Consider the following 23,986-nt stretch of genomic DNA (forward strand, 5'->3'; position numbering starts at 1 on the left):
TCGGAATCAAATGTGAACCTGCATGGGTCAGGCGGCTGTGATGGTGGCCATGGATTCTGGCTTTACATTTGGTTAAAGGTTTTTTAATAATTCTGATGTTTGGCAAGGCACGTATTCTTCATTTAAAAAAAAAAAATGGTGCAACACAGTTTTTACTCTAGTCTCTCTATAACTTATTTTAAGCCATGGCTAAATGAGTCAACTACAGTTGGAGTTAAGAAAAGGCATTCACTTATATTTTCCTTAGCCGTCCCGCTAGAGGAGGGTGTAGAGGAATAAGACAATCCCTAGGGTAATCCCGGCCCTGATCAGTGTATTGGAACCGACTAGGAACAATGCAAAGAAAAAAGCCGTTAGGTGTCCGTAAGGAGCTGAAAACGAGGACGGAAACGGCCACAACATAGTGTTGAAGTTGGTAAGAGGAGGCTGGCCGCCTCTGACGGAAGAGACAGTTATAACAAGACCGAGTACCAAGGAGCGACCCTGAATTACTAGCCACTCCTCGGCCCCCGTAATTCTTTGATCCACTCCGGATGCTGCAACTGCGGCGGCCCGTATCAGACTTTCCGGTCCCAGAAGCAACCCGCTTCCGGTAGAGCCTCGGTTCTGCCCCGCCCCAACCGCCGCTCCTGGCGGCCTCCCATTGGCTGGTTGGAGATGAACTACATTTCCCAGCAGCCTCTGGAGTTAGCCTGTACCTGGAGTGGTGCCAGCCTGTCACCGGGGACTGGAGTCAGCCTTTTACTTTGTCTTCCAGGTGGAGCCACATACAGAGCGGCTGTTTACAGCCTGTCCTCCCTTCTTCCCTGAGAGCTCCGTCGGCCGGTCTTGAGCCTCGCCTTCTCTACTGCAGACTACACGCTCCGAGCAGGGAGACCAGGATATCGTACCGGAAACGAGGCACCGGGCGTGACGGCACAGATGCTGAGGTGCCCGGTCTCCCAGAAGGCACCGCGTCCCTGCCTTCTTCCCCATCTGACGGCACGGCACACCAATAGTCTCAGGCGGACTGTGAGGACACTCCCAAGGGCGAGGAGAGGGGTCGGTCTCTCACGCCTAGTTTCCCAGTCGTCCCCGATCCTGGTCGCTGGGCCGCCCTCCGCGAGCGCCCAGGGGTGGCAGAGTCTCCGAAAGGTGAGGTGCTCCGCGAGACCGGAAACAAGGTTTAAGGCGGCCTCTGGGGTCCCGGTGGGGAGCGGAGCTTGGTGTCCATTGTTGAAGGAGCCGGGAGCGCGCCCTGGGCGACGCCCATCCTGGGCTTGTGCTGAAGGTGGCCATTGATCGGTGAGAGTGTCTAGTGTAGGTCAGGACCGGTGGGCCCTGTTGGGATGCCCCCTCCGCTTTCAGCAGGGTTTTCTCAGCGTGGAGGAGTTAGCAAGCCATGTGTGGACACCTCATGCGGCCTTGCGTTCGCTCCTTGAGCCATCAGTTGTCCCCTGAAGGGCATCCGAAGGACCTGCGGTCAGATTCAGTGGCCAAGCTGACTGACTTCCATGTACATGCTCTCGGTATTGGCTGTTAGATTACCTGTCCTCTACTCCATTGCTCCACCAGCATTAATTAAGCAGCTCTTCCCAATGGAGTCTCCACTTCGATTTTCTTAGAATGGCCTTTGGTCTTTGGCCAGTGACTTTGCTCTCTTCCATTTGGTCCTTGGGTTTGGACATGCTCTGGCTTTCATTGTCAGGATGGTCCTTTCCAGCCTAAGTATCTATTTCAGTTAAGAATTCCCGGCCCTGGCCGGTTTGCTCAGCGGTAGAGCGTCGTCCCAGCGTGCGGAAGTCCCGGGTTCGATTCCCAGCCAGGGCACACAGGAGAGGTGCCCATCGGCTTCTGCACCCTTCCCCCTCTTCTCTCTCTCTCTCTTCCTCTCTCGCAGCCAAGGCTCCATTGGAGCAAAGTTGGCCAGGGAGCTAGAATGGTTCCGATCGCAGTAGAGCAATGCCCCAGAGGGGCCAAGCATCGCCCCCTGGTGGGCATGCCTGTGGATCCCGGTGGTGCGCATGCGGAAGTCTGTCTGCCTGCCTCCCCCTGCTTCTCACTTCGGAAAAAGTAAAAATTAAAAAAAGAATTCCCGCCTGACCAGGCGGTGGCGCAGTGGATAGAGCATCGGACTGGGATGTGGAAGGACCCAGGTTCGAGACCCCGAGGCCGCCAGCTTGAGTGTGGGCTCATCTGGTTTGAGCAAGGCTCACCAGCTTGGACCCAAAGTCGCTGGCTCCAGCAAGGGGTTGCTCGGTCTGCTGAAGGCCCGCGGTCAAGGCACATGTGAGAAAGCTATCAATGAACAAGGAACAACTACGGTGTTGCAACGCGCAATGAAAAACTAATGTTTGATGCTTCTCATCTCTCTCCGTTCCTGCCTGTCTGTTCCTGTCTATCCCTCTCTCTGACTCACTCTCTGTCTCTGTAAAAATAAATAAATAAATAAAATAAAATAAAAATAAAATAAAAAAAGAATTCCCTACCCCAGCTTATCTTTCCTTTCTGATTTAGATCTCCTGTGGTTTTACAACCCAAGCTACATATTGGAGTGTAAGCCCCACATTGGAGTGTAGGCATTTCCTGCTTGATCGTGTGGGTAACCGGTTATTTCTCTTGTCTGCAGCTTTGTGGCACATTTCCTTCAGTAAGAGTTGGCTTCTGAAGCTCTGCAGAAACGAGTGTGGTGTGTGATTTCAAGGCTCAATGGCTGCAAAAGTGTTTCCAATGTCCCCAAAGCCAAAGCAGTCCTTTATACTGAGAGTTCCTCCAAACTCCAAGCTAGGCCAAGACCTAGTTCGGGATGCTACTAGTGGGCCCAAGACCATCCACCAGCTGGTTCTGGAACACTTCCTCACCTTCTTGCCCAAACCAGGACTAGCCCATCCCAGTCAGAATGTCAAAGAGACCTTGGTTATCATGAAAGATGTGAGCTCAAACTTTAAGAACACAGGTAAGAACACTTCTGTTTCACTGGAAGAGAAGAGGATCGTTTCTCTGGGGCTAAGAATAGGCTTCCGTGCTAGTAACGAATTGTAGTTAGGATGGTGGGTATTAGGAAAAGGACTTGATTAAAAGTTAACATAGTGGGTAGAGGGAGTTTTTTTTCTCAAGCTGGGGTTTGTTTGCTTTGCTGGGGTGGGTAAGACCATAGAATAAACAATGTGTATCTTTTCTGTGGTGTAATTTTCCATGGACATTTCTGGGAGCAGGGGGTATCTTTTTAGGATAAATGTGGATGAATTATTGGATTGATTGCATTTTATGTGGCATTTTGGAAACTTTGTGCTTGCTGTGGGGATCTTCAGACTTGACCTTTCCCCAACCTCCCTTTTAGTCATTAGAGGAATACTAAGGGGAATTATTTTTTTATAATGAGGAGACCCTGTATAGGTTCAAGATGGTGTGGTTTATGGCTTGACCTGAGACTGGGCTCACAGGAACCATTAGTTGCTGCTGAAGGAGTGAGGACAATCTGCCCTCAGGATGCGGGTAGTCTCTCTCCATATTAGAGTCATTGACTTTTCCAGTAACAACAGCTTCCTCTTCCCCCAGTGCAACCTCGTCCCTTAATGAAGCTTATGTCCAAAGAAGGAATCCAACAGAAACAGAAAACAGTTTCTCTGTGCTTGACACCTGAGCCTGAGGTGGGTTTGGTTTTCCCATTCATTGTTTGAGTGCATCACCTTTGCTGCTCTTGCCAGTCTTTCTATGAAAACATACTCGTGGGAATCAGCAAGGAGAGTGGAGTTCATTCTTCACTGCCTCCTTGGACGTTTTCTTCTGCTTTTCCTCTGGCTCTTTTATGAGGCTGGCTTTCCTATATGGCTGCATCTGTGTGGGATCCTTTTCACCATTCCTTCCCTGATCTTTGGGTCTCAGCCTTTCTTACAGCAGGGCTGTCAAGGAACTTCTATTACTAAGAAGAAGGGGGACCTGTTGCTCTTTCAGGAGCTGCTGGTTTTTGAGGATTTGAATGTATTTCACTCCCAAGAAGAATGTGTGAGCCTGGATCATATTCAACAGCCCACTTCAGAGAAGGAAGAAGATAGTGTTGGGGAGATGATGTTAATGGGTAAGAAATCAAGTCCCTGTGTGTTCAGATTGAGTGCTACAGGAAAAGCATGTTCTTCTACTTCATCTCAGACTTTTTTTGAGACACCTCACACCAGCTAAGCACATGTTCACACACACATTTAATTTTTGTCTTATCCCCTGTGGCAGAGCCTACTTCAGATATGCTTCACTGTATCTTGGGGGCAGTGAGGATGGAGGGGACTTCTCTTGGTAAGCAAGAACTACGGCTGATGTACTAATATCAAACATTCAAAGAAATAGAAAATGTGGGCAGACTTTCTGAATTCATTTTTTGGATCCAGGGCTATTCTCCCAACAGAGATATTTTAAATTTGTGTTTTCATTGGATATATGAAAACTCTTTAAGTCTTTTTTTTCTAAATTTTTTATTTATTGATTTTAGTGAAAGGGGAAGGAAGAGAGAGAGAGAGAGAGGAACATCAATCTGTTCCTGTATGTGCTCTGAGCAGGGATTGAACCAGGGACCTCTGTGCTTCAGGAATGAAGCTCTAACCAACTGAGCTATCTGGCCAGGGCTCTGTAAGTCTTTTTTTTCCCCCTTGATGTTCAAAAGCTATGAAGCCTATTAGTGTAAATGAAAATACATCTTACTATTGGTGGAAATAATATCTAACAATTATTAAGCACTGTGTGCCATTATGTGCTAGGCACTAATTTAAGTACTTTGCATGCTTTATTATCTCTTGTAAATCTCACAATTGTACTGTGGGGTATAGAAGTTGTTACGATTTTACAGATGATGAAACTGTAGCCGAGAAAAGTTAAAATACTTTGCTAAAGGTCACACAACAGTAGATAATGGAGCAGGGATTTGGATTCTAGGAATCTAGCATCAGATCTTGCCATCTTGGCCCAGAGTTGTACTGCCTCCTGGCTGAATTTCTTATAATTTTGTCAGTGAATTTTCTGTATGGTTGGTGAAGGGGCCTTCTTCATTTGTATTCATTTCCCATTAATGGTTAACAAGGATCCTCAGTGCTATGAACTCTACTGGCAGCAGTTTAATTTTCCTAGAAATGCTTCAGCTTTTCTCTAGGAGTTCACTCTTACCATGCAGTCAGGAGCCTTCAAAAATTGTTTTGCTGAGTATCTCTTACTTTTTACCTTGATTTCGGGGATGTTTGCTTCTGAGGCTGAATTTGAGCAGAGAGTGGGTTTTGTCAATTGCCTCGGGTGATGAAAATTCATAATGACTATTGAACTTTGTAGTCTTCTTACACTATGTGGTCAGGGTAGTGGTACATAATGGGCCAGGTTAATTTCCCACAAATCATTCTGTTATATTTTCTTTTTTTAGGGAAAAGTATAAACATAATATTTATTACACAAGTTTTTCCTGAGTCTTGGGCAAAGATAGAATTTATTTTGGGTGACTAGTTGATGGGTATGTTGCCAGCCTCAGGAACACTTTGGTCATGCACCTGAGGCCTGGAGACCCCTCACTCTCCCCTCTCTCATCCACACTCTGAAACTGATTATTTAACCTTAAGAGTCAGATAATAAATAGCAATGATATAAACATGATTTTTAAAAATGCTTAGTCGTTAACCAGTATTTAGTAAACACCACCTGGTTTTTTTCTCAGGCAGGGTTGGGTTCTGGAGTTGATTTTAAAAATACATATTGTTCCATTCCTGCCCTCCAGGAGTCTTCAGTTCATTTTGTAAGATACATCATTCACATAAAAAGATAGGCAGTGTGAAACTGTTACAACTATTTATATAAAGAGATATGATGAGGTTGAGACAGGATTTGGACCCAAGAGCAGAGTTTGGAAGAAGATGGATTTTATTTCCATAGCAGGAAATGAAATGAGTTATCCTCTGGGCACTTGCACACTGGGAATTGAAGTCAGATGTAAGGACAGAGAGATTTGGGAGTCATTAGCATACAGTGGGTGGTTGAAATAGTAACATCTGGTTGGTTTGCAAAGGGGAAAAGGGAATGAACCTTATGGGGACAGGAATCAAAGAAGAGTTCTTGATTGAGGACAAAATGCATCTCAGTCAGAATGAACAACATGAGAACAGTTGGCAATGTAGAACACTTGAAGTCTAAGATAGTTCCTATGGTTATATCTACCTCTACTGTTAGTAAGCGAATATACCTTCACAAGGTTGATGCACATTGACTGCATGCCCTGCAACAAAGAAAGACTTAGAGAATTCCAAAGTGTAGAAATAACACAATAGGATATATATAGTACACCTAGAAAGAATGAAATCAGGAAAAAAAGTTCCACCAGGAATCTTTTTTTTTAATGTTTATTTTATAAATTTTAGAGAGAGGGAGAGACAGGAACATCAGTCTGTTCCTGTATGTGCCCTTACCCGGGATTGAACTGGCAACCTCTGCATTTCGGGACGGTGCTTTGTCCAACTGAGCTGTCTAGCCAGGGCCCACCTGGAAATCTTAAAAACTATTAAGTAACCTTGGGTCAAAGGGGAAATACAAATTTAAATAATTTTTCCAGAAAACACTCACAATCTATGGTATAACTTAAAGTAGTACTCAAAAGAAAGTTTATGGCTGTAAAAGTATGTGGGCTAACTTAGAAAAATGAAAGTAAGCAAGCCTCTGACTCAAAGTTAGGAAAACAACAAGATAAAGGAAAACAAAGTATTAATAATAAATTAGAAACCAATAAGTTAAAAATTAGAAAAAATAGAGGAACTAATAAAAAGAAAGATTTAAAAACAAATAGATCAATTTCTGCTGAGGAAACTGAAAATTTCAAAAACCAGCTCCTATCCAAGAAAAAGGACCAGCCTCCGTTTTATAGAAAGTGCTTGTAAATCATTAAAAACTAGAAAATTCAAATGCTATGAAAACTTCCAGAGTACAGAAAAAAAATAACTTCCAAATTGTTTTTATGAAATTAATGTAACAGAGATACCACAACTTGATAAAAAGCTGCCATGACTAAAGATTTATTCCAGGAGGGCAAAACTGATTTGATACTAGAAAGTCTGTTAAATATAATCCATCCTATAAAATCCAAGATCATTTTCTTTCTTTTTTTTTTTTTTTTACAGAGACAGAGAGAGAGTCAGAGAGAGGGATAGACAGACAGGAACGGAGAGATGAGAAGCATCAATCATTAGTTTTTCGTTGCGCGTTGCGACTTCTTAGTTGTTCATTGATTGCTTTCCCATATGTGCCTTGACTGCGGGCCTTCAGCAGACTGAGTAACCCCTTGCTGGAGCCAGTGACCCTGGGTCCAAGCTGGTGAGCTTTTTGCTCAAGCCAGATGAGTCCGCGCTCAAGCTGAGCTGGCGACCTCGGGGTCTTGAACCTGGGTCCTTCCACATCCCAGTCCAATGCTCTATCCACTGCGCCACCACCTGGTCAGGCAAAATCCAAGATCATTTTCATAGTTTCTGAAAAGCTGTTTGACAAAATACAAGCAATGTGTCAATGTGTTCTTCATATGAACACTTAACAAAGTAGTACTTAATGAATATATCCTTAATGGGGTACTTATCTTTTCAGCCAGCATCATGACAGGAAATGCTGGGAGGCATTCCCACTAAAATTGGGAATACAACAATGAAACCCACTATCACTATTTCTGTATCTAACGTTGTATTTTGTGTATTAGCCGGTGAAGTTAAATGAAAATAAATTAGATGTGTAATAATTTAAGAGAAGTAACACTACACCTATTTGTATATGATATGATTGTGTAGTGTAGCTAGAAAACCCTATAAGAATGTCTGAAAACTCAATAAGAGCATTCAGTGTGGCAGTAGGATGTATTAGTTTATAGAAATCATTAGCTTTCATATATGCAAACAATTATTTAGAAGCTATAATATAGAAACAAAAATTATTAAACACCTAGAAAAAAACTTGAGAAATGTGCAAAATTATGACACTAACCTAAAACATTTTCTCTCTCAATTAAAAAAAAGTCATTTCTGCCCAAGTTGATTCATGAATTCAGTGCAATCCCCAGAACAATACCAGTATGATTTACCCTCCAGAATTAGACAATCTGATACCAAATTTAAATGGAAAAATAAATACAAGTAACCAGGAAAGTTGAAAAAAAGAGCAGTGGGTTGGGAGGGGTTCTAGCCCTATCAGGTGTTAAAGCAGCCTCTAAACCTAAAACCTGTGCGATGAGAATAATGTTGGTATTCCAGTAAACAGACCAATGAATAGAATAAAAAGTTCTGAAATAGCCTCAGATACACTGGAGATTTAGTTTTTGATAAAGGTGGAATTTCCAGTCAGCAAGGTAAAGCGGGACTTTTTTTTAATGTAAAAATATTTTAATTTACATATCATATTACAATGAATCAATATGGAGTCAAAATTATACAATTAGACACCCATAAAATTCCATATGTCACTTCAGAATAATCAGTTTCTGTACAAAGATTTACAGATGTCCAATGTATTATATATGTAATTCTCTTCAGTGTGCTACTGAGTTCAGAGGCTCTGCCCGAATATTCCCCAAATCAAGCACAGAATCTGTTTCTTCATCAATTTCTCCAATGAACATTGTCACCTCCTACGATGTATAACCCTAGGACCACTTGTTCTACTCCTTGTGAGGAGCTGAGCACTCGTTCATGGCTTTCATCCAAAATCAAATTAATGGTCTGGTCAAAAGCTTTGTGTTCCCACTATCATTCTCCCGTCAGAGGTAATAACAGCAACAGTTCCTGAAAACTGAAGACTTCACAGAGCCTTTTTCAGTCGCTGCCTCCTGTAATGATCCATTAAGCAGCACTGTTTCCATTCTGTCACCAAAGAAGTCGAGGCTCCAAGTGGCAAAGGGGCAGAAATTCAGTTTGTGCACCACCCTTCCGATGCTTGCTGCTCTCGATCAACAAGCCAAGCCCAGGAACAGACCAAGTACAGGGATCTACAGGCTCCTGTCACCGCTGGGACTGTCCTCTCGCCCCAAACTTGACCGCACAGGCCCCCGGGAAGAAGTAAGGATCCATCAACAGCTGACTCCTACAGACAGAAACAAGTTCAGAAGAACTACATTTTGTAAAGGTTAAAATTAAAAGGCGCCTTGGGCCCACCGGGGCCGCGGCAGGCTCCAGCCCCGGGCGGACAGGTGGGGGCTGGCTCCTTAGCCCCAAACCGGGCTGCTCAGCAGCCACCAGTCCCAACCAACCGCCTGCCCGTCCGGTCCGGCCCAGCCCCGCAGCACCGGCCCCCTCCAGTCTAATGTGGGCCTCGCCCCGCTCTGGCCTGCTCCAGTGGCGGCCGCCAGAGGATACGGTTAATGTAGTTCTCCAGACGGACGTCAAAAAGAGGGACTTTTTGATAGAAGGTGTCAGCACAACTCAGTAGCCATTTGGTGAGTCATACCTTACTTTGCACACTAAGAAAAAGTGCAAATGGATTATAGATTTTAAATGTTAAAAAGAAAAAAGCACCTATAAAAGCATAATTAGAGAATATAGATGAATTCCTTTATAACCATGGGATAGAAAGGCTTTTCTAATTAAAGGTCAGTAGTCCAGAAGTCTTAAAAGGTCCATAAATTAAATACATAAAAATTAAATATGTAAGTTTAAAAAAAGCAATAAGTTGGAGGAACTCTTACTCCTATCAGCCATATGCCTAATCTTCCTAATTTATCGAGTTTCTAAACAGGGAAGAGAGTCCAACAGATTAATTTAGAAATACAAATTACCATTAAACATATGAAAATATGTTCAGCCCTACTCATTATTAGAAGTGAAAATTAAACCTCTACTGAATTATCATTTTTTTAAATCAGATTTATATAAACCAGTACCAGAACTTTGTGGTAATGAGGTTGTTGGGAGACAGCATATTATAATATAGTATATTGCTGGTAGGCATGCAGAAGGGTAGAGTGAGTCCCTGTGTATGGGAGTCTGTAATTACTCATGTTGCAGATGTATTAACCCTTTGATCCAGCAGTCCTACTTCTGGGAATCTGACCTATAGCTTATAGCAACAGCACACATTCAAAAGAATGTATAAACAGTTATTCATTGTCATATTGTTTATAAAAATACAAAGTCAAAAACAATCCAGGTGTCTGCAGAGTTGAATATGGTATGTCCACACATTATACCATGCTAAACTCTGCGCTGGAATATAGTGCTTGAAATAAAACAAGAAATATAAAAAATATACTACCTTTTATATAAGAAAGGGGGAGAAAAAATGTGCCACTGAAAGAAACAATGGAAGACTAAAAAGAAACTTAAAAACTGGTATTTGGGGGATGAATAGAATGGATGGGGACATGGTTTGGAGTAAGACTTCTTTTTATTTATTTATTTTATTTATTTATTTTTTTTGTATTTTTCTGAAGCTGGAAACGAGGAGAGACAGACAGACTCCTGCATGCGCCCGACCAGGATCCACCCGGCACGCCCACCAGGGGCGACGCTCTGCCCACCAGGGGGCGATGCTCTGCCCCTCCAGGGCGTCGCTCTGTTGCGACCAGAGCCACTCTAGCGCCTGGGGCAGAGGCCAAGGAGCCATCCCCAGCGCCTGGGCCATCTTTGCTCCAATGGAGCCTCGGCTGCGGGAGGGGAAGAGAGAGACAGAGAGGAAGGAGAGGGGGAGGGGTGGAGAAGCAGATGGGCGCTTCTCCTATGTGCCCTGGCCGGAAATCGAACCCGGGACTTCTGCACGCCAGGCTGACGCTCTACCACTGAGCCAACCGGCCAGGGCAAGACTTCTTACTATATATCTTGTCATGTTTTGATTTTTGAGCAATGTAAATTTTTTAATTTCAAAAATTAGTACTTTAAAGAAAAATCATGAATTTCAATATTGTCCTTAACAGACATTTTGTCCTTTAATGTAACTAAACATTTATTATCACTCATAAAGCACTGATGGTATTTCATTAAAACAGAACAAAATCAACCTGCTATCACTACTAATATCATTAACTAGGTTTTCTAAAGCAAAAAAGATAAGAAAAGGGGGTTAAGAAGAATAAATATTGGAAAGGGAGCGAACCCTTTTTGTACTTAATACAAACCTTGATTTATACCTAGAAAATCTAAAAGAGTTGACTAAAAGTTATATTTCATTTAAAAAAGAATTAAACTTTAAAAAGAAAGAACCATTGAGTTCTACCATAGTTTTGTTTCAACAGTTACAATAATCCCTTTAAGCTCAAATAATCTAGTATGTGACTGTAATGTATTCTCTATTTGGGGGTGTTGCTCCAATAAATTTGTAAATATGATATGTAGGTTTGCTCACTTATAGTTTGCATTGGGTGTGGGGTGACAGGCTGTGAGCAGGCAGGGTTGTTATACCCTGAGTTTTAAGACTAAGCCCTAGGTGACTTTGTATCAGAGACTTCCTTGTTTGTATATTGGATTAAAGGTTTGGATTTTGCCCTGGCTGGTTGGCTCAGCGGTAGAGCGTCGGCCTGGCGTGCGGGGGACCCGGGTTCGATTCCCGGCCAGGGCACATAGGAGAAGCTCCCATTTGCTTCTCTACCCCCACCCCCTCCTTCCTCTCTGTCTCTCTCTTCCCCTCCCGCAGCCAAGGCTCCGTTGGAGCAAAGATGGCCCGGGCGCTGGGGATGGCTCCTTGGTCTCTGCCCCAGGCGCTAGAGTGGCTCTGGTCGCGGCAGAGCAACGCCCCAGAGGGGCAGAGCATCGCCCCCTGGTGGGCAGAGCGTCGCCCCTGGTGGGCGTGCCGGGTGGATCCCGGTCAGTCTGTCTGACTGTCTCTCCCCGTTTCCAGCTTCAGAAAAATACAAAAAAAAAAAGGTTTGGATTTCTACTCTATAAAATGAGGCAGACAGGGAGCTTGCTGTCTCTTGGTTCCTGAGATTAGCATTAGAGGAGAGAGCAGAGAAAGGCCACATGGAGGGGAGGAGAAGCAGCCAAGATAGTGGAGTGCTGTAGGAGAAGCCAGTTTGTGCAGTTTTCAGTGAGGAGGAGATGAGGAACAGGGGTGAATAAGGCTGGTGAGCTAGAAACCTTTGATTCTAGGAAACTCAGATAAGTAAGTGGCTTTGGGAGCCCTAAAAGGAAAGGGAAGTGTTTTCCCACTGTGTGTATTTCTTGCCCGCCAGGTGCAAGCTAGGATTAAAGCTAATGGCCCACCAGTTCTTGGCTCCGTTGTTTCATTACCGCCTATCCGAATCAAATGCGAACCTGCATAGGTCAGGCGTCTGTGATGGTGGCCATGACTACTGGCTTTACATTTGGCATAGTCTGTGGCAGGATTCAATACAAATCGGTATGGAGCCACCACCACCTTTGAGTGGTGGAGTAGAGGACTGGATGCTGTTATGGTTCCCATGGCTGTCCTTTTGGGGGCTGTAGGCTGGCTGACTTTTACAGCCATGCGTGAGGAAACCGAGAGCTCTGTGGAAGAGGCTGCCTGGGACCTGCAAACTGAGCAGTGGAAGAAGCTGGATCAAACGTGGGAGGAAGAGATCCTGACCCTGGAGCTAGAGCAAGCACCACAGAAGGAGGCTGACCAGGTTCGTGAGATTTGCTTGGAAATGGAGCAGCTGCTGGAGAAGTAATCACAGGTTCGTGAGTTGGAGATTGCCCTGGATGTTGTGGACAGCCAGCAGCGACGGGAGGCCGGGGCTAAGGCTGGGGCTGCAAGGTCTGTGGAACAGAAGGCGGCAGCAGCCCAGGGCTCAAGCCCGGCAGTGGGAGCTAGTGTTTTCAATTCCTCTTTGGAGGATGAGGAGAATCGGGCTGGAGTTGCAATCCGCTATCTCCAGAAGATGAGAGCCCAGCAGCAAGGAGTACCTACTACACCCCTGGTAGGTCTGCGATTTTGAGACATAGGGGTGATGCCATCATGCTCTTTAGGGTAGAGATGGAAATGCTAACTGCCATTGCCACATGCTCCTCCTTGGGACAGTGTAAGACCTGCCAGGACGGCAGGGATGAGGGGGGTGGCTGAGGCCCCATGTGCTTGGACTGATTCCTGGACTACGACCGGAGTGGGCACTGGCTCCTTTGTTGGGTGGACTTACAGATTTTGGACAATGTGAAATACCCTGATGGGGGTGTGGGGTGGCTTAGCTAGAAGCCATCCCCTGCCCCAGGAAACTTTTCCCATGGCTAGAAAGAAGTCCGAGGATATTTTGCGCTTTTGGCAAAGTGTTCATAGACTGGTGAAGTGTATCTTTGTAATTGTTGAAATTGTATGATTTGTCATGTTGTTGTAATTTGTGTAATGTGCCTAATTTCCTTGTACAGGTATACCTGTGCTTTAGATTGTGAAGCAAGCAAAAAGGGTGGAATGTTGTTCAAATAAATTTGTAAATACGATATATAGGTTTGCTCGCTTATAGTTTGCATTGGGTGTGGGGGGACAGGCTGTAAGCAGGCAGGGTTGTTACACCCTAAGGCTTAGTTTTAAGACTAAGCCTTTCCCACCCTAGGTGACTTTGTATCAGAGACTTTCTTGTTTGTATATTGGATTAAAGGTTTTGATTTCTACACTATAAAATGGGCAGACCAGGAACTTGCTCTCTCTCAGTTCCTGAGATTAGCATTAGAAGAGAGAGCAGTGAAAGGCCACATGGAGGAGAGGAGAAGCAGCCAAGATGGTGGAGTGCTGAAGGAGAAGCCAGTTTATGCAGAGAGGAGGAGATGGGGAACAGAGGTGAGTAAGGATGGTGAGCTAGAAAACTTTGAGTCTAGGAAACTCGGGTAATTCAGTGACTTTGGGAGCCCTGAATGGAAAGGGAAGTGTTTTCCCACTGTGTGTATTTCTTGCCTGCCTGGTGCAAGCTAGGATTAAAGCTAGTGGCCCACCAGTTCTTAGCTCCATTGTTTCATTACCGTCTGTCCGAATCAAATGTGAACCTGCACTGGCCAGGCGGCTGTGATGGTGGCTGCAGCTACTGGCTTTACAGGGGGCATTTTAATTGTTTATACTTTTTCATTAGATAGGATAATATTACCTAATACTTAATATTTAACTTAGTGAGAACCTAGAAGTAACTCATTTTACTGTTCACTTACTATCCTCCAAAGGTACCCTTTAGTATGTCCTTCATCCCCTGGTACTTAGCTCAGTGCTCTACACAGAATATAAGCTCAATATGCACTTATACAGTAAACAGACATAAGAAGTCTTTCAATATCATCCCTCTCATTTCTTTTTTTTTTTTTCTTTCTCATGTAAAAAGAACTGTGTGCTTGCATTGTAGGGTATGAAAAGATCTATTAGTCATGTATCCCACCCTCAAAGTAGAAAAAGAATGTTGATGGTGATTTTCTTGCCAGTCCTCAGCTTTGTGGTTTTCAAGGTTATTTCATGAGAAATCAGATGTGTTTTTCCCTATTGGTGTCATATCCCTCAAAAGTTATTCTCTCTTTGTTTCAACAGTTGATGACAGTAATCCTGAGGGTGAAGATCATAGAGAAGAGTCTTCAGATTGTGATGAAACGGACTGTTCTGTGGTCTCTGAGCAACTTCCAGATTGCCATAAAGAAAAAGGACTAAATACATCCATTCCAAATGAAAGGAAAATGAGAAATCTTTTAGTTACCATTGAAAATGATACTCCACTAGAGGAACTCTCAAAATTTGTGGATGTCAGTGTTATTGCATGTACCCGAAATCGGAGAACAAGAAGATGGTATACTTGTCCACTGTGTGGGAAACAGTTTAATGAAAGTTCTTACCTTATTTCCCACCAGAGGACTCACACTGGAGAAAAACCCTATGACTGTAGTCACTGTGGGAAAAGCTTCAATCATAAAACAAACCTTAATAAACATGAGCGAATTCATACAGGAGAGAAACCTTATTCATGTTCAAAATGTGGAAAAAATTTTCGTCAAAATTCTCATCGTAGTCGCCATGAAGGAATCCATATAAGGAAGAAGACATTTAAGTGTCCAGAATGTGGGAAAACCTTCCCAGAGAACAAAGAATTTGTGCTTCATCTGCAGAGTCATGTGACTGAGAGGCCATATGGTTGTAAAAAATGTGGGAGAAGATTTGGTCGGCAGTCAAACTGTACTCGGCACGAAAAAACCCACTTGTCATGTAAGAACCGAAAGCAGAAGTGGGATAGGGAAAGGTTGGGTAGTCCTGCCTCAGCCTGAAACATTTCATAAGGAATTCTGAATTCACAGGCTGTCTGGAAAGATTCAGATGTGAAAACCTCATAATAGCCCAAATTGTATAAATACGCATCTTGGCTGAAACCTCAAATTTAGAAAATTCACAGGGAATAAAACATCCTCAAGGTCTATATACCTCAGTTAGCATTCAGGCTTTTTGGACTAAGGAGCTTTCCTTGTGAACTGATACAACAATGTACAGGTCACAGATCCCTTTCCCAAGAAAGGCTTCAAATATGAGTCTGGAGACTGTTTATGTGCAAAGTAAAGAGAGTAACTCTTGTGTATCCATTTTTCCACCACATACGAATTCACACTTGAGAAAAGAGAAATAATGCAAAGGTCCTTTTTTCTGGACTGGTATTCCTCTGACCCAGACTACTAATTTGTTAAGCCAACAGCTTTTATTAATTTGTATAATCCTTTAAGAATACCCTGTTAACACTTGAGTGTTGAAGGGGATTGTGTGCTTTGGAATATAGGAAAATATATTGAATATCAAAGGTTTACTCTGTGTGATCTAAACTATCAATTTCAGTAACGTTTGCAATTTATGGCAAAAAGTGACTTACAAAAATCCTTTTCACAACATAATTTTAAGATGTCTACTGTTCTTATTAATTCTTAATCAGCTAGTAATTGCCCAAACACCTCTCTGATGCCTCTCCCTTGCCATGAAAGAAGTTTGGATCACTCAGGTCCAGCCACCCAACCCCACCACTGGAAAAGCTCTTCAGAATCTTGTCTCTCTGCTGAGCCAAGAAGACTTGCTAGGAAGGAAACCACAAAAGCCTGAAAGGAGGAGAAACATTTGGTTTGGATGCATGGTTGCTCAATAATTTTACCATATGCTTAATACCCCTCTGAGCAGTTATCTGACCTTTGGCAATGGGTGGCCGCTACCTCACAAGCAAAGTGTTTTATTTTAGAAATGTCTCCAGTGGCTAACTCACCCCTCAAGAGACAGGATTCCAATGTCTTGCTTGTAGTAGATATTTGTTCCCTTTGGCCTCCTGATTTCACTTTCCTGACTTGTCTTCCCAGAGTCAAGGCTAGTGGTGCCTTCACAGGACCGGTCCTGTGGTGTGTGAATTTAAGGATTCTTGATCAGTTTTGCTTTTTTCAGGTTTCTTAAATTTTTTTTGTATTTTTCCAAAGTAAGAAGTGGGATGTGTGTGCAGGCAGACTGACTTCTGCATGTGCCCAACCAGGATCCACCTGGCATGCCCACCAAGGGGCGATGCTGGGCCCCTCTGGGGCATTGCTCTGCTGCAACTGGAGCCATTCTAGCACCTGAAGTGGAGGCCATGGAGCCATCCTCAGTGCCTGGGCCAACTTTGCTCCAGTGGAGCCTTGGCTGCAGGAGGGGAAGAGAGTGACAGAGAGGAAGGAGAGGGGTAAAGGTAGATAAGCAGGTAGGTGCTTCTCCTGTGTGCCCTGGCCTGGAATCGAACCTGGGACTTCCACACACTGGGCCGACGCTCTATCACTGAGTCAACCTGCCAGAGCCTACACTGGTATTTTGATTGGAATAAATTATCCTCTAAACTATTTGGGAAAATTTGTTAACTTTACAAGTTTTGTTTCCCATTCAGAACCATAGCTTTTCATTTATTAGAGTGTTCCTGAGTAAATTTTTCTCATTTTGTTAATTGTAAATAGTTTTTTATCATTATATTTTTCTAGTTATTGTTCTTATATAGGGAAGTTATTTTTAATTATATATTTGTGAAACTAGTCACCTCAGTGAATGTTCTTAATTTTCAATGATTTCTCAATTCTATTATAATTTGTAGTTAAATTATACTGCCTATAAATAATAGTTTTGCTTCATCCTTTTATTGCTCTTTTTTGTTTTTTAAACATGTAGCTCTATTCTTTGTTTTGGTACAAAACATTTTATGATACATGCAGTCCTGTATCCTAATTTAAAAACAGTAACAAAAACCAACACTCAAAGACCACAGAAAAATTGTTTTCTATTAATATTGTAATTCAAGCCTAACTTTTAAAACCAGGGATAAAACTGGCTACCAACATTATTTCTCTATTCCTTCAGAAGCCTTGCCAAGGTCCACCGGATATTACAGAAAAGACCAGCCTGCACACCTAGAGTATTTAAACACAGCATGTTCCGAGCCAGTGACTGGAGAAGGTGGGGTCCCCAGTGTAAGATGGTCCTGGCTCCTTCCCAAGGATCAAGCCACCTGGTCCCCAAGTCATGTGGGTGTGTGATGGACCCAAGACCTAAACAACCTCCTTGAACTTGGGAGGTTCTCTCTGTGTCCTGGGCCTCAGTGTGCACCAGGGCCAATGCAGTCAAGATGCCCACTGTTCAAAACAGCAGTGCTTGGACCAGCCCGACTTTTCCCATGCCTTCACCCTTGCCAAGGAGCACAGGGAGGGCCAGGGTGCCCCCAAATGCCAAGAGCACCTTGGATGAGTAAGTACTCCATCAGCTCAACAACCAGTTAATGGAAAAAAATAAACATATTAACACATGGATTTTCAGTAGAGTAGCAAGGGCCAGGTAGAAAATATGAAGGACCAAAGAGCCAATTCCAATGGCAAGTACAAAAGATGAACCCCTAAAGATACAACCCCATCTCTGGGTTTTAAAGCAGAGCAGTACACCTATGGAGTTTCATGGGGTGGGGGTGGGACAGGAATTAAGTAAATCTGAAGTATGTGTACAGCTACACAGTGTGACAGTGCTAGAAAAGAAATGGACTCTGGGATTGTTACAGGTGGGTTTTCCCGAGAGGATGCTAAGAAAGTGCCATTTAAACTGAGGCCAGGAGGATGAGATGGGGGTGGAAGGAGGGTACTGAAGAGATGTTCCAGGAACAAGACATGAACAGAATAATTTTTAGATAAAGAAATATGAATGGCTAAAACAAATAGGAAAGAATGTTCAGCCCCACTAGTAATCTAAGTGTTATAAATTGAAAGAATAAGATAACATTTTAGGTGTGTTAAGTGAGCAGGGTATGTGTGTATAAAATGTTTGACTTGGCAAAAGAAAAATGATAGCGATATCCATCCACTGTGAAAAGAATGTTTTTTAAAAATTACTCCTTGACCCAACAATTTATTTCCTATGTACAAGGAAAATTACCATATTATAATAAAAATTAGAAATAACCTAAATGGTTGAACAAATGGTTGAATATTATAAAGCTAATAAACATGCTTTTCACTAATAGTTGGTAGGGTGGGTCTTGTCCTCTCTTTCCATTCTCACTTGAGCCCAATCTAGTTTCACAGTCAACTCCAATACCACGGAACATTTACAAGAGATTTCACCCAGCAACAGAGGAATACCCATTCTTCTCAAGCTCGTGTGAAACCACCAAGATAGACTACATCTGGGCCATGAAACACCATAGCAAACTTTAAAAAGAAATCATATAAAATATGCCGTCATCACAATGAAGTTAAAAATAACAGTGGTAGCCCTGGCCGGTTGGCTCAGTGGTAGAGCATCGGCCTGGCGTGCAGAAGTCCCAGGTTCGATTCCTGGCCAGGGCACACAGGAGAAGCACCCATCTGCTTCTCCACCCCTCCCCCTCTCCTTCCTCTGTTTCTCTCTTCCCCTCCCGCAGCTGAGGCTCTATTGGAGCAATGATGGCCTGGGCGCTGGGGATGGCTCCTTGGCCTCTGCCCCAGGCGCTAGACTGGCTCTGGTAGCGGCAGAGCGATGCCCCGGAGGGGCAGAGCATCGCCCCCTGGTGGGTAGAGTGTCACCCCCTGGGTGGATCCTGGTTGGGCGCATGCGGGAGTCTGTCTGACTGTCTCTCCCCGTTTCTAGCTTCAGAAAAATACAAAAAAATAATAATAATAATAACAGTGGTAGCTGAAAATCTCAATATTTGGAGATTTAACAACATGCTTTTAAATAACAATGAGTCAAGTCTCGAGAAATTTAAAAATAAATGGAAATGCAACTTGTCAAAATTTGTGGGATGTAGTAAAAGCAAAGCTTAGAAATTTACAACATTTGGATGCATGTACTATAAAAGATCTAAAATCAATAACTTAAGTTTTAATCTACTTTATGATCTGCAAAAGAGGAAATTAAATCCAAAGGAAACAAGAAAAGACAAAAATTAGAAATCAATAAAATGAAATCAATAGAGAAAATAAAAATCAAAAGCTGGTTCTTTGAAAAGATCAATAAATTAGTAAACTCCTAGCCAGGCTAATAACAAAAGAGAGAAAGGACAAATTACTGCTTCAGAAATGAAAAAAGGGCCATCACTATAAATTCCATGGACATTAAAAGGATAATAAAGGAATACTGTGAACAACTATGCCCATACATTTGGTAACCTAGATGAAATGAACCAATTCCTTGAAAAACTATTGATACCAAAACTCAAAGAAAAGTAATCTGAATAGGCCTGTATCAATTAAACAGGATGAATAATCAATAACCTTCCAAAAGAGAAACTACTGGGCCCAGATGATTTTACTGCTGAATTCTACAAAATATTTAAGGAAGAAATTAAGCCAATTCTCTATAATTTCCACTAGAACACAAACAAAAGGAGCACTTCCTAACTCATTGTATGAGGCCAACATTTCCCTAATACCAAAACCAAGGAAAGCTATTACAAAAAAGGAAAACTACAGCCTAATATATCTCTTGGATATATATGCCAAAATCTTCAAAATGTTAGAAGATTTAATCTGACAACATTAGAAAGAATTACTGTATACACCAGGACCAAATAAAATTTACTCCACATATGCAAGGTTGATTTGACATCTGAAAATCAGTTAATGTACAATATCACATCAACAGGCTAAAGAAAATAAATCATATCAGATGTAGAAAAAGCATTTGATGTCTGACCAGGCAGATAGAGCATACTAGGATGCAGAGGACCCAGGTTTGAAACCCTGAGGTAGCCAGCTTGAGCGCGGGCTCACCAGCTTGTGCGTGGAAGCATAGACATGACCTCATGGTCACTGGCTTGAGCCCAAAGGTCACTAGTGTGAACTCAAGGTTGCTAGCTTGAGCAAGGAGTCACTTGCTCTGCTGTAGCCACCCCCCCCCCCCATCAAGGCACATATGAGAAAACAATCAATGGACAATTAAGTTGCCACAATGAGAATTGATGCTTCTCATCTATCTGTCCCACTCTCTGTCATAAGAAAAGAAAAATATTTGACAAAATCCAACACCCATTCATGATTATATATATATATTCATACTCATACCCCCCCCCCAGCAAACTTGGAATAGAACTTCAACCTGACAAAGGACATTTACAAAAAACAACAGCCAACATCATAATGGTCAGAAATGAGATGATTTCCCCTTAACATCAGGAATAAGGAACAATATCCCTTCTCACTACTCCAACGCATACTGAAATTTCTAGTTAATGCAGTATGACAAAGGAAATAATAGGTATACAAATTTGAAAAGAAATAGAAATGTCTGCAGATAACATGATTGTCTATGTAGAAAATCCCAAAGAATAGACAAAAATAACAAAACTGGAACTCAAACAATTATAGAAACCTATCAGGATACAAGACTAGCCTACAAATTTCAATTGCATTCCTATATAGCAGCAGTGAGGCACTGTAGAAAAAGAAGCCATTTTTCCAATCCTAAAACCACTAGCCCACATAAAGGCAAAGAAAAGGAGGCTGAAATGGTATATTGCTTATGATGACTGCGTGGTAAAATTAACTATCGCTTATCAAGCTAAGGATGTGGATGGATCCACTTCTCTTTAAATAGGGAATAAGGCTGAATTTAGTATTAGTGACAAACAGGGGCCTGGACAATGGATTGCAACCTGTTTGCGACTTTTAGGTCATAATTCTAACACCAAGAAACTCTTGGGTTATGTGGCAACTCTGAAGGATAATTTTGGATTTACTGAAACAGCTGCTCTGGCTAGTTGGCTCAGTGGTAGAGCATTGGCCCAGTGTGTGAGTGTCCTGAGTTCAATTCCCAGTCAGGGCACACAGGAGAAGTGCCCATCTGCTCCACACCTCTCCTTTTCACTTCTCTCTCTCTCTCTTCTCTTCCTGCAGCCATGGCTCAAATGGTTTGTGCAAGTTGGCCCCAGGTGCTGAGGATGGCTCCATGGCCTCTGCCTCAAGCGCTAAGAAGAGCTTGGTTGTGGAACAATGGAGCAATGCCCCAGATGCGCAGATCATTGTCCCCTAGTGGGCTTGCTGGGTGGATCCCGGTCAGGGTGCATTTGGCAGTCTGTTTCCGACTCCCCTCCTCTCACTGAATATCAAAAATATAATAAAAAAATTTTTAAAAAGAAAGAAACAGCCAATCATAATAAGGAAAACCTTTTTCATTACAGGGACTTCTCTGGCAATGTTGATAGCTTGGAACTGGGGAACATGGTTGATTACATTTTGTCCAAAGTTAAAGGCAATGGCAATAGTCAGTGTAGAAAAAGTCAACAAAACACATTTGGTGAATGGCATTCCTGAAGAAGCTGATCCTACCATCAACTCTGGTAAAGTCGTTCACCCCTTGATGAGTGTTGATCCAACAGAGACTGAGTACCAAGAAATTATTTAAAGCCCTGGCCGGTTGGTTCAGTGGTAGAGCATCAGCCTGGCATGCAGGAGTCCCGGGTTCGATTCCCGGCCAGGGCACACAGGAGAAGCGCCCATCTGCTTCTCCCCCCCTCCTTCCTCTCTGTCTCTTTCTTCCCCTCCCGCAGCCAAGGCTCCATTGCAGCAAAGTTGGCCCGGGCACTGAGGATGGCTCCGTGGCCTCTGCCTCAGGCACTAGAATGGCTCTGGTTGCAACAGAGCGATGCCCCCTGGTGGGCATGCTGGGTGGATCCTGATCGGGCGCATGCGGGAGTCTGTCTGACTGAACATTATTTTTTTAATTAAAGATCTGTCTGTGAGCCAGATGCAGCCATCAAAAGAGCCACATCTGGCTCGTGAGCCATAGGTTCCTGACCCCTGGCCTACATCATCACTCTCATAGAGCCACTATGGAGTGTGAAAAATCAGTTTGGCTTCATTAACTATGAAAAGAGCAAGAAGCTCTTTTTCCATGTAAAAGAAGTTCAGATGGCATTGAGCTACAGGCTGGAAAAGAGGTGAAATGCTCAGTAATTTATTTCCTTCCTCCCTCCCTCCCTCCCTCCCTCCCTCCCTTCCTCCCTTCCTCCCTTCCTTCCTTCCGTCCCTCCGTCCCTCCTTCCTTCCTTTGAGATAAAAAGCATCAACTCATAGTTGTGGCACTTTAGTTGTTCACTAATTACTTTTCATACATGCCTCGACCAGAGCACTCCTGCTGAGCCAGTGACCCCTTGCTCAAGCCAGCAACCATGGAATCATGTCAATAATCCTGTGCTCACCTGACCTGTGGTGGCGCAGTGGATAAAGCATCGACCTGGAACACTAAGGTCTCCAGTTTGAAGCCCTGCACTTGTCTGGTCAAGGCACATATGGGAACTGATGCTTCCTGCTCCTCCCCCCTTTTTCTCTCTCTCACTCTTACTCTTTCTCTTCTCTAAAATGAATTTAAGAAATTTAAAAAATAATAATAATCCTACACTCAAGTCAGTGACCTTGAACCCAAGCTTGATGAGCCCATGCTCAAGCCGGCAACATTGGGCTTTTGAACCTGGGACCTCAGCATCCCAGACTGACGTTCTATTTACTGTGCCAACACTGGTCAGGCTCCCAGTGGTTCTAAAGCTGTGCACTCACAAGTGCAGCACTTGTAATGTTCAGTGGGTCTGCGAGGGCCCCAAGGCTGTTGCAACACCATGAACTGATAGATTGGTCAATTGCTTGAACAGCACCCTGGATGATGCCAGTGCTCCTCACGTAATGGTTCTTCAGTAGCCAACGGGACCAAGTAATTCAACGGGATTTGGTGCAGAGAGAAAGATCTGTCAGTCTGGTATCACTGACTAACCACATCCACAAAACACATCATTAATCCATTATGATAAATTTGGGGGGATTCTTGTGAAGAGTTCTGAATATCTTCCTCTTCATCCCTCTTTCTAGATAAAACGTATTAAGATACCTAATAAAGATTATCGCCACTTTGTGACAGCATCTCATCCAAAGCAAAGACCCAGTTTCTCAACTCTACACAAGCCCAAGTCTTTTAATTAATATTTTCTAGCATCTTCCTACTAAGATGCCTCACTATTCACCCATGGTGGGTGTTCTCCCTTGTTATAAGTGATAAACCCAACTTATTCAACAAAAGGTGTGTTTCTAGTGGGTTTTGAGTGGAGGGCATTAAAATTTGGAACAGTCAAGTTATTTAGTAGAAGTGTTTCTTTTTCCATCTTTAACCTGAAGAGGGTGTATCGAATTCTGTTTTTCTTTTTTCTGAAGCTGGAAACAGGGAGAGACAGTCAGACAGACTCCCGCATGCGCCCGACCGGGATCCACCCGGCACGCCCACCAGGGGGCGACGCTCTGCCCACCAGGGGGCGATGCTCTGCCCATCCTGGGCGTCGCCATGTTGCGACCAGAGCCACTCTAGCGCCTGGGGCAGAGGCCACAGAGCCATCCCCAGCGCCCGGGCCATCTTTGCTCCAATGGAGCCTCGGCTGCGGGAGGGGAAGAGAGAGACAGAGAGGAAAGCGCGGCGGAGGGGTGGAGAAGCAAATGGGCGCTTCTCCTGTGTGCCCTGGCCGGGAATCGAACCCGGGTCCTCCGCACGCTAGGCCGACGCTCTACCGCTGAGCCAACCGGCCAGGGCTCGAATTCTGTTTTTCTGAGATAGATAGTAGATGATTCTTTTACAAAAGACAAATGGTAAGTTTTACACAATAGAAAAAAGCAAACACGAT

General features: G+C 43.5%; 1 protein-coding gene and 1 pseudogene across 1 annotated transcript; both read left to right on the plus strand.

Moving 5' to 3' along the window:
* The first annotated feature begins 974 nt into the window (after positions 1–974).
* On the plus strand, positions 975–15,766 carry ZNF200 (zinc finger protein 200). Its single transcript, XM_066382770.1, has 5 exons — positions 975–1,134; positions 2,609–2,935; positions 3,538–3,629; positions 3,934–4,057; positions 14,422–15,766. Exons 2-5 carry the CDS (start codon positions 2,689–2,691, stop codon positions 15,144–15,146), a joined length of 1,188 nt encoding a protein of 395 aa, XP_066238867.1. The 5' UTR covers positions 975–1,134; positions 2,609–2,688; the 3' UTR covers positions 15,147–15,766.
* A 1,572-nt stretch (positions 15,767–17,338) lies between these two features.
* LOC136403371 (cold shock domain-containing protein E1-like) lies at positions 17,339–23,090 on the plus strand (annotated as a pseudogene).
* Positions 23,091–23,986: the final 896 nt, after the last annotated feature.

The sequence above is a fragment of the Saccopteryx leptura genome, chromosome 4, assembly GCF_036850995.1.
Source record: "Saccopteryx leptura isolate mSacLep1 chromosome 4, mSacLep1_pri_phased_curated, whole genome shotgun sequence".
Classification (NCBI taxonomy): Eukaryota; Metazoa; Chordata; class Mammalia; order Chiroptera; family Emballonuridae; genus Saccopteryx; species Saccopteryx leptura.